This window comes from Spermophilus citellus (assembly GCF_964194105.1).
Source record: "Spermophilus citellus genome assembly, chromosome: 5".
Lineage (NCBI taxonomy): Eukaryota > Metazoa > Chordata > Mammalia > Rodentia > Sciuridae > Spermophilus > Spermophilus citellus.
This window is the reverse complement of record NC_138186.1, coordinates 23,719,178-23,733,893: the sequence shown is the minus strand read 5'-3', so window position 1 is coordinate 23,733,893 and position 14,716 is coordinate 23,719,178. Positions and strand designations below refer to the sequence as shown.

The 14,716-nt window shown below is 40.5% G+C and overlaps 1 protein-coding gene across 2 annotated transcripts in view; it reads right to left on the bottom strand.

Annotated features, from left to right (window-relative positions):
• The window catches only part of GMDS (GDP-mannose 4,6-dehydratase), a 676,213-nt gene extending 661,860 nt beyond the window's left edge, over nucleotides 1-14,353 (bottom strand). Inside the window, exon 1 of one of the 2 annotated variants that reach the window (XM_081295088.1) lies at nucleotides 13,980-14,353. In XM_081295088.1, the coding sequence (XP_081151214.1) occupies nucleotides 13,980-14,081 (102 nt within the window). In that variant the 5' untranslated portion in view covers nucleotides 14,082-14,353. The remainder of the gene's footprint in view (nucleotides 1-13,979) is intronic. The other variant, XM_081295089.1, reaches the window with a different exon arrangement.
• Between the last annotated feature and the right edge of the window lie 363 nt (nucleotides 14,354-14,716).

The window sequence follows — 14,716 nt, the reverse complement described above, 5'->3', positions numbered from 1 at the left end:
TGCATTTTAACCTATGAATGTCTCACAACCCCAATTATGTTTTGAGAGATTCCACTCGAAGCTACAATAAGTATGCTTATTTTTATCAACAATGACTGCTGAAGTATGAAGATTCCTCAGAAAACTTGGAATGGAACCACCATTTGACCCAGTTATCCCACTCCTCAGTATATAACCAAAGGACTTAAAATCAACACACCACAGTGACACAGCCACGTCAATGTTTAGAGCAGCTCAACTCACAACAGCTAAGCTATGGAACCAGCCACAGTGCCCTTCAACAGATGAAGGGATAAAGAAAATGTGGTATATGTACACAACAGAATACTATTCAGCCACAAAGAAGGATGAAATTCTAGCATTTGCCAGTAAATGAATGGACCTGGAGAATATCATGCTAAGTGGCATAAGCCAATCCCAAAGAACCAAAGGCCAAATATTCTCTCTGATATGCAGATGCTAACAAAACAATAATGCAGGGTGGGAGGATAGAAGTTCACTGGATTAGACAAAGGGGAATAGAATAAAGGGAAGAGAGGCAGGATGGGAATAAAAAAGACAATATAAAGAATCAGACATAACTTTCCTTTGTTTATCTATGAATATACAACCAGTGAAACTCCACATCATGTACAACCACAAGAATAGGATCCAAATTAGAATAAATTATATCCATGTATTCTGACATATTATCCATGTATGTATAATATGTCAGAATACACTCTACTGTCATGTATATCTAAAAAGAATAAAATAAAAATAAACTAATTTTTAAAAATTGACCACTGAAAAGTACTACCAGTGCCTACATATTTCTGTACAATTCCAACTCATCGTTTTTAAAGAACAAATCAGTTTAAAAAAGGAATATAAAAACCTAATTTCTGTTGTGAATGATTATATAAACAGAGTGCCCTTCTAAGAAACATAGAAAACTATGTTTTAATTTCAAAAGGCTACTAATAGGGCAAACAAGTGGCTTCTTCACTCCTCATTTGGTAACATGTTTCTGTTAAACACAACCAGGTAATTCATTTCACATGATAATCAAGCCCAATGCTTAATCATAATATATATACAATATTACAAAGTTTTGGTACTACATTTCCCAAATGTAATTGTGAGTATAAAAAATACTCAGCATAAATGCCTTTATTTTTCATTTTGATGAAATTTAAAAAAATATGAAGATCTAAGAAAGGATTCCCCTAAAATTTACATTTTAAATTTTTTAAAAGGCAAAATATGAACAGCCTGAAAATAAAAATGGAGGTAAACACCTTTCAGTGAAGAAAGTAACTCTCCATAAAATCATCTAACCTTAATTCTACATAACTCAGTTGATATAATTGAGCACCAAAACAAAACCCTAGAAAGCAGAGTCATTTCAGTGAGTGGATTTATAAAAACAGGTGGGTTAGTACTTAAGGCCAGGACTAAGTTTGGTACACTGGTGCCCCAATGCCATGAACGGTTACTGATAATGGGCTCCCTGTCCTACAGAACTGTCTTCCAAGTACGCTTCCCTCACTCTCATGTATGTATTAAGGATATAAAGGAATGGTTAGTGCAACTGAGCACCTTGTTTCCTTTTCATCAGGGAATGGGAAATTCCCAAAATTCCTCAAGAAAAGAAAAGGATGACAAGCTAAAAGTTGGAGGGATCTTGGACATGGATGCAGCATTACAATAAAAATAAGTGAGGGTGGAGCATGTCTATAATCCTAGCAGCTCTGGAGGCTAAAGCATGAGAATCATGAGTTCAAAGCTAACTGCAGCAACTTAGCAAGGCTCTATGCAACTCAGTGAGACCCTGTCTAAATAAAACACAAAAAAAAAGGGGTGAGGATGTGGCTCAGTGGTTAAGTGCCCCCTGGGTTCAATCTCAAGTACCAAAAAAGAAGGGAGGGAGGGAGGGAGACAGGCAGGCAGGCAGGCTGAAATTCCTGAAAGTAACCTGGTTAACTTTAATCACAAAACTAAAAGGAAATTGTTACTTTTGATATCAGATAAGTGGAGTCACAGAAAGTTTTGGGGGAAGGGGAAGAAGACTGATTACAACAGAACAGCAGGAATACGTTTAGGACATTCCCACTCCACAGCAGTCATCTCTGACTTTTGACACTGTCCAGGTTCTGCGTTCTCTCACCTACATTCCAAGCACATATTTTAAACAGTTTATAGATTATTTGAAATTGGATGTCATGCTCTCACCTCAAACTCAAGAGGAACAAATTAATTCACTATCATTCCCAGAAAATTGGTTTATCTTCCCAATGGCTGCATTTCAAGCCATGGTAATACCATCTAGCCAGCCTCTAACTTGGGATCTCCAACTCTTCCCTGTCTCACATTTCCTATATTTAACAATTCTCTTTCCTTCACAACCACTTCCACCTCATGTCCTTGTAATTATGAGAGCTGGTCTTACCTCCTCCATTCTTTTACTACTCAAGTTCATTCTGCATACTGTACCCTAAAACCCATTCCCAAACACATCTCCATCCTTCTGTCATTCCTCCCCATCCTGAGAACTTATTATACATAATAAATAATGACATCTATCATTTCATAAGCAGTATTCTACTGGGCACTGTGAGAGATATCATCATAACCACCATCAATTTGTGAGTATAGCTAACCCCATTTTAAAGCAGAGGATATAAAGGCTCAAGGAGACTAAGTAGCTTGTCTAAGAACACTCAGTAAGTAGCAGACTGTCTTTAATACATTCATTTTATTTATTTGTTTATTTATTTTTAATTTTTGGTAACAGGGATTGAACCCAGGGGTACTTAACAACCAACCCAGATCCCCAGCCATTTCTTATATTTTATTAGAGACAGAGTCTTGCTTAATTGCTTAAGGTCTCACTAAGTTGCTGAGGTTGGACGTGAACTCATGATCCTCTTGCCTCAACCCCCCGAGTCGCTGGGATTACAGGTGTGCATCACTGAGCCTGACTAACAAACTCATTTTTGAAAGTAGGATTTGAGCTCAGTTTCAGCCTAAGCCAAAGCTAAGTTCTATTTATCACAAATGTCTCTGATACCACACTGTATACCATCATGTCCAAGCCTCAATCTGGTTTTCATGATTCACTGGGAAAAAAAAAATCTATCAGTAGACCTGCCCTCTAAATTATGTCATCACAAGAAGATGCTTCAAAAAATCATCAAATGCTTCTTTACTTCTTCAAATGCTTGGTCTATGTCTCACCTCTGTATTCATAAATGTATCTGATTAAATAATTGGAAAGGCCTCCAACTACAATAAATGCTCATGACAGAAAATATAGCCTATAAGACAGGAAAATAAGATTAAAAACATCTTTAACCAACCTTCATTTAATACAGGACTAAGCAAAAGATTTCAATGTCTAATAGAAGAATAAAGCAGCATACAGGTAGTTCCTAAGCAGCTCAACTTCCCACTCAAAAAAAAAAGTTCACAGCCGGTGCGATGGCACAAGCCTGTAGTCCCAACTACTCTGTTTTGGAGACTGAGACTGGGAGGATCACTTGAGCTCAAGACCAGCATAAAAGGCTAAACACAGTGATATGCCATCTCCTTGAAAAAAGAATTTTAAAAACCAACTTCATGACGTGATGAAGATTTAGGCCTACATTTTCCTCTATTAGGCACAGGATCTCTGATCCTAGGTTCTTGATTCACTTTGAGTTGAGTTTTGTGCATGGTGAGAGATAAGGGTTTATTTCATTTTGCTACATAAGGATTTCCAGTTCTCCCAGCACCATTTGTTGAAGAGGCTATCTCTGTCCACTGTATGGTTTTGGTGTCTTTGTCTAGTATGAGATATTTATGTGGTTTTTATCTCTATGTCATCTATTCTGTACCACTGATCTACATGTTTATTTTGGTATCAATACCATGCCATTTTTGTTACTTTATCTTTGTAGTATACTTTAAAGTCTGGTAGAATGAGATGGACATCATTACCCTAGGTACATGTATGACTGCACATATGGTGTGATGCTGCATAGTGTACAACCAGAGAAATGAAAAGTTGTGCTGCAATTGTGTACAATGAATCAAAATGCATTCTGCTGTCATATATACCTAATTATAATTAATTTAAAAAACTTCACAACCAACTCTTTTAACTACATGACATTTTTAACCAGAAAATTATACAGTAAGAGATGCTCAATTAATTTGTTGAACTAATAATATTTTAGAACATTTACAATGCTTTAATTCATGAATTATCATCATAGCAATATAATTACCTACCTAATTGCTTATCCCCCACCAGATAATCATGTCTTTGAAGACAGAAATCATGTCTGTCTTGTTCACTCACTGCTACATCTCTAGCACCTAACCAGCATACAACACAAATATTTGCTGGAATGAATAAAACTCTACTATATAAATCCTAAGTTCAAAATATAAATGTTTATATATCTTCAATATTTCTACCAAAAATAATAACAACAGAAATTTTTAAAATCCAGTGTCAAAAAAAAAAAAAGCAAAAAAATCCCCACCTCATTCATCTGGTATGTCCTATGAAGGTAAACAGTTCAGATTTTTCACTCTAACCTTATTAACAAATTCTTATGTGAATTCTTAGTTGACACACTTAAATGTCTAAATTCTTAGTCGAAACACTTAAAAGTCTAAATTCTAAACAGTTCACTGGTTTAACTTTTTGGTGGGGGTGCGGGGTAGGGGTGGTACCAGGGATTGAACTCAGGGCACTTGACCACTGAGCCAAATCCCAGCCCTATTTTGTATTTAATTTAGAGACAGGGTCTCAATGAGCTGCTTAGTGCCTCACTTTTGATGAGGCTGGCTTTGAACTTGAGATCCTCCTGCCTTAACCTCCCAAGCCATGAGGATTATAGGCATGCACCACCACGCCCGGCTAGTTTAATTTTTTTTAATTCTCTCATTGGCCATTATCTTTTAAACTGATATTAAATGACTGAACTGCTTAAATGTAAAGATATGTATCTAAATTTTTATTTTACACATAGTGATGGTTCGGCATGCAAGCCTTTAGACTAGGAACAGACCTTAGAAATCTCAGGTAACCTTTCCTGTTAAAGAGTTACAAAACCTATTCATAAAAAGGTTAAAGCTATTCTCTTTTTTTTTTTTTGGGGGGGGGGGGGGCAGGAAGTAGGAGTTACTGGGGATTGAGCCCATGGATTCTCTACAACTGAGCCATTTCTCTGGCCCTTTTAATTTTTTTTATTTTGAGACAGGGTCCTGCTAAGTTGTTTAGGGCCTCACTAAGTTGCTGAGGTTGGCCTTGAATTTGTGCTCCTCCTGCCTCAGCCAACCAAGTCATTGAAATTTCAGGCATGCATCACAGTGCCCAGCAACACTATACAATTAATTGGGAGTAAAACCCAGCCTCTGAGTCCCAGGACAGAAATTTTTCTCAGGACAGAGAGCTCTCGATTAATTACATTTGATGTAAAGACCTGAAAGCCTTCCCACCACATAACAGTCCTTGATCAGAGCAGGACTGTACTCAAGACATCTCTCTCATCTCCAATTATGCCAAACCTTTCATCACAGCACAGCAAATCCGAGAAAGGAAGATTTAGAGTGGAAGTCACTGCCACAATCCTCTTATATGAAAAGATAAGACCTGATCTACTTTGCAAATTCATTCTGTAAGACACACTGGACAGCAAATCTTCTGGCCTCCCAGTACTTCATAGCCTTATGGTTGATTCCAAATACTATGGAACTTTCCCCTCCTAGCTAATGAATGCTCCATGCAAAGCAACACTTCATAGTAATACCTCCCACATTCAACTTCCTTTTCTAAAATTCAATAATTTTTATATTATCTTATGAACCCTTACTGTAAAGGAAGGACCATTCTAATAACAGGGCAAAGGTTCCTACTATGTAGCAAACTTACTTCCTGTTTGACATGAATTACTCTTCCAAGCTGGCAAAAAAAGATAAGTAACTTACCAAAAGCCATAAGCCTGAAGGTTGTTAAGCAGTTATTCAAACCCAAGTTGGTCTAGAAACACAACTTATTTTCCTCCACTCCACTCCATGACAGAGTTCTGATCTTCAGGGAGTCAGCAAAATTAATAGTCTTCAACATGTACCCTCCAAAAAATTAGCTAAAGATATAACCCAAATAGCTTTGTAATAAGTAACCAGACTTATTCCAATAAAACAAAATGGAGAGGGCATATAACTTAGAATTAATACAGTCTTATTTCATTACCATAATCCACCTTTGTACAACTGCAAAAAGACTCTTGAAATGCTTTGTTTCTTAAATTTGAGGTAACATTCAGTTACTTCTCCTCAGAATTTATTTGTTGGTATGAATTCCAGACCTAATAGGAAATAAAATCACTGAGATTTATATTTGAAATCTGACTCTGCAAATGACAACTCAGACACCTCAAGTGCCCTCTAGGCCATAGCCTTAACCTCTCTATTCCTTGAAGATGGTAAGAAAACCACCTACACGAGAGTTCTGTTACTTCAACAAGTAATAGACTTTGAACCAAATGGAAAGTCTCTAAACAATGCCTGGCACAAAGTAAATGCTCAATACATGTTAATTATAATAATCATATCTATCCTCATCACCACCACCACTAGTACATCAATGTAATTGATGTAATTTTATACTTTGTTCACTGTTGAACCCCAGTGCTTGAAACATAATTTGCACTCAGACATTTGTTGAATGAATTAATTGTAATTATTAATACTTCTATTATTAAGCACAGGATAATCTTCCCCAAATATGACATCCTCTAGAGGAAAATATAAATTAAGCAGAGAGGAGGGAGGTGGGGAGAATAAAAAGCCCTAAATTGATGCTCAGAAATTTAAGAGAAGAAATAAATAAAGAACCATAACTCAAGTGCAATGCTTAATAGAAGAGATAAAAGAGGAGGCTATCCTCAAGTCAAGGGAGCATCTCTTCAGACAAATTAAGCACCGGGGTGGGGGTGGGGTTGTTAGATAAAAAAGGTCTTAGCTTTTTTCAGGACAAAAGTGTTTCAGGTTGCAGCCACAATGGTTGGCACATGCCTATAATCCCAGACTAAGGCAGGAGGACCACAAATTTGAGGCCAGCCTCAGCCTCAAACTAATTCCTGTTGATATGAATTAGTAAGACCCTGTCTCAAAATTTAAAAAAAAAAAAAAAGAAAAAAGAAAAAAAAAGCTGGGGACCTGGCACTGGGTCCAATTCCCAGCATATGAGAGAGAAAGAGAGACAGAGCGCACACGCTAGAGCGCTCACATGTAAGCGAGCATGTTTCAGGCTTAGATAAGATTCTCCGTTCAAGATAAGGTACAAAATTCTAAAAAGGGGGAATCTTGCATTTCACAAGGAAAACCCAATCAGGAGCTTGAAATCACAAGTCCCACTCCACAGAAAGAGAAAGCACCCACAGAGAGGGAGTAGCTTACCTCAGGGCACTGGCAGCACCATTATGTGGGGATTATAACACTCACATCAGTATGTAGGTGGGAAAAGGGTCACTGAGAACACTCTGCAGTAGCCTCATGACCAAGCACCTACTTCTCTCACCACACTGCATACTTGTACCTTCCACATGCTCTCAGGACTCACAGGCAGGCTCTCTATGTACAATACTCATCAAGATGGTCCACCCATAAGGTACAGCCCAAAGCACCCAACTTCCACTGAGGATCACCTGAATTTGGCTACTGGCTCTTGACCCACTTGCCAGAAGAAGCAGAGGTTTATGGACAGGGAAAAGCACTTTACTATCACCATTTTCATCTCTTTACCTGTAAGAACACTCAAAGTACTGAAAAAAATTCCTGAAGCTTCACCAGACCTCCATAAACTAGCCCTCAACCTCCCTGGTTCACCCTTATTCTAGACTTCTAGGATATACCAGCCAATCATGTTAACATCACTCAATGAGATGGTAGAGCACTTCTCAAATATATAATTGCATTTAAAAACAACATATTTCTGGAGAAAGCAAATTTCTACAGTTTGTCCACAAACCGGCCAACAGAGCTAGTCTGACTTGACACTTGAGATCCTGAGGAAAAGCTAAATATCATATGTAGGTCCTCAGGCAAGATAAAAGCTCACCAAGCCCTGGTTTCCTCAATACAATGTAACATGGACAGTAAAAACAAGCACCACCTGAAGTGACCTGAGACAATTTATGCAAAGTATGTGGCACCCAGTTATCATTACATAAACATCAGTAACATTTTTTCTTTACCCACCTTTAAGTTACCCATAAAAAAAATTTTAAAAAATTTTTCTTTCTTTTTTTTTTTTTTCTAAGTACTAGGATTGAATCCAGGGACACCCAGAAACCTAGCTAACTATAAACATTTTGCCTCATCTCTTATGCCTGGTTCTTTCCATGGAATTACAGCCAAGTAATAGTTTGGCTAAACATGAAGTGATCATTTTTGTCTAATAAACTTTCAAGGAAAATCTGTTTCAAAAATTAAGCAAGAGCTGGGGATATGGCTTAGTGGTACAGCATTTGCCTAGCATACACAAGGCCCTGGGTTCAATCCTAGAACCCCCAAAAAATGATAAAAAGCAAAGGACAGGCAAATTGAAGATTCTTTAACTCAAAGAAAGCCCCTCAGCATCACAAGGACAAATAAGAGTCTTTTAGACCATCAAAATATCATGTTAGGAACTAATAAAACACATTCTCAATTTCAGCCTTAGAATCCTGAGGCCAAACATGGAGATATATAGCACTGGGTCTTCCCAGGTTATGAGTTGACAAGCTAGCACTCAAATAATTTTTGAGGCATGGAGGCAAACTACCAGGTAAAATTATACATGACCACCATGCAACCAGCGCACTGGTTTCATTAAAGAGGTTCTTGGCATAAAAGTTAGCTAGTGAGATCGAAATAAAACACACAGACTCAGTTACCTTTTTCTATGACCAGGTCCGAGATGGCTCCCCTCTCTGGTTCCCTCCTCAAACCACCCGGTAGGGCAGCAAGGATTACTCAGGGCTAGCAGGAGAGAGAGAGAGAGAGAGAGCACGCCAGGGAGTGGCCTTTTTATTGGGGAACAAGAAATTCAGGGGAGAATTCTATCCAATGAAGGTTGAGGGGGGCCGCACTGCAAGGTCAGGGTCAGTGATTGGCCCCCCGGGTCAGTGGTCAGTCACACCCCCACACGGACGGGCTCTCTCATCAGGAGACGGCCAGGAAAGCTCCAACACAGTTAGCCAGAGCGCCTCAGACCCAAACTGGGAGTTGCCCAGTCACGTGTGAGAATGGCTCTCCACAATACAGCAAAAAAAAAAAAAAAAGTTATTTTTGTTTTTTTTTTTTGTTTTGTTTTCCAGTTTTTTTTTGGGGGGGGGGGGCTAAATACTAGGACTGAGTCCAAAGACACTACACCACTGAGCTCTATCCCCAGCCCATATTTTTATTTTGAGACACAGTCTCACTAAGTTGCTGAAGCTGGCCTTGAACTTGGCAATCCTCCCTCAATCTCCCCAGGATCTGGGGCCCAGCCCTGTGGTGAATAGTAAATCTTAAGTGTTCTAAAGAAGGTTGTCTATAGTTAACCTCTTTCTTTAGTCCCAATAGTTTTATTAATCTTCCTATGTAGATTAAATACTAAAGATTTCTAATTAAATACTGTTAAGTACCTCAATCCTTTCAAACTATATTTTGTTAATATAAAGTGTTAAATGTTAAAGTTAACATAAAGTTAGTTTTCCCTTCAATATTGAAATAGATTCTAAAATACTTATTCAGATGTTCATTTGTTATTAAACTTTACAGAACACTGTAATATCTATTTTACTAATGCATCCAGTCTTTCATTCCAATTTATGTGGCATGTTGTTCTGAGCCTTCTGAGTAAAAGTTAAATCCCTGTGAGATATGTACTAATAGTACTAACAGGCTACCTATCCACTTTGACTGGATGACCAGAAAGCTCAAAGCTGAATTTTATGTTCAACTGTCTACAGCTATCCTTGGCCCTCGATTTTGATACAATACTTCTTCCATCTTTCTATTTTCTTTATCACAGGCTCCTAGTTCTCATTTTGGAGGGTTTTGTCTTTGAGGTGCTGGGATTGAACCCAGAATCTCATGCACACTAAGTATGTGCTCTACAACTGAGCTTCAACCCCTCAATTCATTTTTAAGGATGAGTCCCATGATATGTGTTTTATTGAAACCACCTCAAAATCTTTTGTGGAAGCGGAGGATGGGGGTATAGCTTAGTGGTAGAGCATGTGCTTATGTACAAGGTCATGGGTTTGATACCCAGCACCAAAAAGAAGAAAAAATATTTCAGAAAGTGATATAAACAATTCTTCTATATTACTGTTCCTCTTGTTATTACTAACAAGGATGGAAGCAGCAATGGAAAACTGTCTCCAAAACTCCCTTCTCTATACAGTGCATGTGCAATTTACCCAGAACAGTCTCTTTAGTTTCTAGTATTCAAAAACTCCAAAAGTTGGATGAAATACTCATTTGGGTTCTAACACTGAATGAAATACTCATTTGGATCCTAATATTTTTGTGCAATATTAATTTTTTTGTGTTCACTGTTTTCGTGTACGTTGTCTTAAGCTCTTCAAAGACTATGAGATGCTGGTAGGAAGAGAATTTATCTTACACATCTTTTTATTCTAAGCAGCATCAAAACAAGCCTTTCACACTGAAGATGTGCATTAAAGATATATCCTATTTATGGAAAAAGTAAGTCAATTTTCTTAAAAATCCACTAGGTAATGCCATGTGGGAGGCAATAGGCTGAAAGTGAAATTTCTATCTTAACACAGTTTACAAACTCAAAAAATGAAGATATGTAAATTATCTATACAATCAGTAGGGATTGCATATATGTAAATACAAAGAAAGTTCCTGGAGTGGCTGCATTTGGCAGGATTAGTCTGAGAATACTGAGGCTTTTAGTCAAGCTAAAAGGAATAAGATCTGTCCATTCAGCCACAAATAATGAGTCCAAAGAGGTACAAGGCAATAGTACTCAAAGAACAGCAAGAACATTTCTATGCACAGTAAGTAAAGAACAGCAAACATCATTAGACAATGAAGGTGAGCTTTGGGGATGGCTGGCAGAGAGCCTGGAGGCAGCAATGGAAAACTAGAGCCTAGGCTTATTTAAAGATGATTTAATAAGGTACACTTTTTGGAAAAAGATTCACTACTGTGACAAGAATAGATCAGAGTGGAAAACCAGAATAAAAAACCTGAGCATACATGCTAGAGGTATATAGCAGATAAGACAAATACCCTGGGACAACCCATTTAAGCTCAGTGGTACATTTCAGTGACTGAGTGTTAGAATACAAGCACTTAAATCTGAGCCTTTTCAGAAAATCTTTCAATCAATCAATCATATCTATCTATCTATCTATCTCTCTCTCTCTCTCTCTCTCTCTCTCTCTCTCTCAATTAATGTGTCTGAGACAGTATAACAAAATATCTCGGAGAAACTGCCCTGGAGTCTGACTCCTAGGTTAAGACCTCAGCTCTGACACTCATTAGGTGTGTGACCTCAAGCAATCTTACTTATCCAGGTGTAAAACAGGGAGAAAAGTTATACCTGCCTCTTAGAGATATATAAAATGCCTAGCAGAGTGAGTAGCACAAGAAGTTCTCAGCCAATACTATTAAGAAAATGTTCAATAAGGTATGAACCCCTTGCATTCATGTCACAGTCCTCCAGGGACGCTTGATGCTCAGGTTGGGAGTCATTTTCCTAGAAAATAAATAAAAAGCATAGAAGAGTAGTAAATTCCATCAGCAAATATTTATGTGGCAGCTCCAGGACTCAGCACTGTGCTAAGTGCAACAACAGGAAGTCAATGCAATGCTAAGCAAGCAAGAAGACAATGCTGAGGGCAGACATTGGAGGAAACTGAGGAAAGGACACTGGGGCAGAGAACAGGAGACTGACAGAGAAGCAGGGTTTTTTCTTGTTTTGTTTTGTTTTGTTTGGATAGTTATTTGTTACTGGGGATTGAACTCAGGAGAGCTTTACCACTAAGTCACATCCCCAGCTTCTTATTTTTTTTATTTTCAGACAGTGTATCAGTAAGTTGCTTAAAGTCTTTTATTGAGGCTATCCTCAAACTTATCCTCCTGCCTCAACCACCTGAGTGACTGGGATTACAGGTACGTGCCAAAGAGCCTGGCAAGTGTCTAAAGCTGGAAATGAGTCAAAAAATTCTAGTTAGGGTATGTTGAGCATGGTGCTTCAGGAGACACTCCTCTACACACACATATCTCTGGTGGCAGCCTGCAGGACAAAGTAGAGTGATGGGCCACTTTCAAGTCTTCCTAGCCACTCAGTACCAGTCGAGTGACCACTCTCAAATGTTTAAATAAGGTTCCATTTCTAACCTGCACTGATTGACTACTAGTCACTTAAATTGGTATAAGCAATACACATAGCACATTAATATCTTTACCAATTTCTCAACAATTCTAAAAGGATTGCTACTTTCAAGAGATCATGTAAATTTAGCTAACAGTTGAGCTTTGGAGCTAGTCTGAGTTTTTGGAAAAAAGGAATCATCTGTAGAAAGGTCTCCAGTATTACAAGAGAGGGGACAGGGCTGCAGGGATAGATCAGGGGTAGAACATGCATACAAAGTCCTTGGTTTCATAACCAAAATATAGAGAATGAGACAGTAAGTAGGCCCTGACCTGTCTTACTGCCTGATTTTATGGGATTTCTTCCTCAACTTCAGATCCTTCTCCTAAGCACCTCTCTTACCAGTTCTGAAACACCTGTTTTAATTACTTTACACAAAGCAAGATGCACAAATAACTAGAAATTAACCAGGATACAGAAGTTGAAATTGTCCAATATTCTGAGGCTGTGTATCTGACCAGTTTCAATTTCTCCTTCTCGAATATTAGGGAGCTTTGAAAGTAGCTTCGCTCCAAATAGACACTTTCCAACTGGCTGACCTCAGGCAAATCAAACTCCTAAACCTCAATTTCCACATCTACAAGGTGGGAATAATAGGGAGTTCATTTTGAGAACCAGTGAGTTATTATTAGTCACATAACTGGAATATAAAGAGCACAATATGTATAAGCTATTATTATCATCTTTTACATCTTCCTTATTTAAGCAATATATTAGTCACCCCCCTACCGGAAGCTATCCAGGGACACACAATATCCCATTTTTTCTATAGGAATACATGAATATGACTATTTCATCACCCTTGAAGCTTGATAAGACACAGTGGTCTGCCCCACCTGTTGTAATACCTCTAGGAAATGACTGTCACAAACTAGGCACTCTCAGCCTGCAACATAAGGTCCCAACATTCAGGACAGCTCCACCTGATTACCCCACTGAAGGAATTCATTTCTTTGGAAATAAACGCTAGCATTAGTTTGGGACTTGTCCGTGAGAAACCTGCAAAATGTGATCATGAATCTCAGAAGTTCGTGTGATTTTAAAAGTTTTTGTGAGTTCTCCCCTTACCCAGATATTTCCTAGTATGTGACTCTACAGCACTACTTTCTTTTCTATCTGGAAATCTGGTCAGGGGGTACCAAGAGAGCAAGGCACCCCCTTCTCTGCTTCCCAGGCATTAGAGTTAAGTAGGATTGGTTCTTTCCCCTCCTTGGGCACTAAGATCTGCCAAGAACGAAATTCCAATTGCACCCTCAGGCTTGGAGATACAAGCACGGCGGTCACCAGGTGGGCGAGGGTAATCCTGCCCAGGTATGAAGATCACACCCCGTGCGGAACACAAGCTCATAACTCCCAGAGGAAGACCAGAAGTCTAGGAGACATTTCATACGCTCCACATGCAACACACTCCCCGCGGCGCATTGCTGTCCCACCTCCCGGCAGCAGACACCTTCCGGGACGCCCAGAGGGCTGTTCCTGGAGATGCAGGCAGCCCGGAGCCGAGAGAGCGCACGCACACGTGCCTGGCAGCCGAAGGCCCGCTCGCCCCCGCCTCCGCACTCACCTGGCCGGTGATGCCAGTGATGAGCGCCACCTTCCTGAACTTGCCCATCTCGCCGTCCCCGGAACCCCGGGGGCTAGGGCAGCGTGCCGGCGCGTGTGCCATGTCGCCGCGGACAGGCGGGCGTGCGGCCCAGGGCGGGAAGGGCGGAGCAGAGCAGAGCTCGGGCGGCAGCGCCGGCTAGGATGTTGGGGGTGTGCCGTGCGCAAGCTGCCTCGTCGGGCTGCAGGCTGAGGGAGAGCGCACCGCGCTGCCGGCCGCCACAGTCTGACAGGGGCGCGCGGGAGGCTGGGCGGGGAGGGACAGGGGCGGGCCGAGGCGGGCCCCGCTGCGGGGCGGCGGGGCTGCGGCCTGGCGGGCGCCGCGTCATCCGCGTCAGCCCGCTACGCTGCCGCGGCGCCCGCGGCAAGCCACGCCTCTCGCCGGCGGCCGCGCGGGAGGGGCGGGGCTTGTCGCCGCCTCCTCGGGTAAGAGCAAGGCCGCGGGTCGTCGCGCGCGCCTCGCCAGCAGCGGGGCAGCGGGAGGAGGGGCTGGCCACTGGAGGCCTGGGCTCTGTCCCTGCGTGCTCACTTCCCCTCCCGAATCTCCCAGGAATCCTGATGTCACCCGAGGATGCTGGGAGGAACTATGAGCGACCTTTCCGTTAGAAAAAAAGCCCTCAATTCCACATCCAGGCGTCCCAGGTTCGGGGTTGTCGACTTTGGTAAATTATTCCTGGAAAACTGTTGCATTGGCCTGTT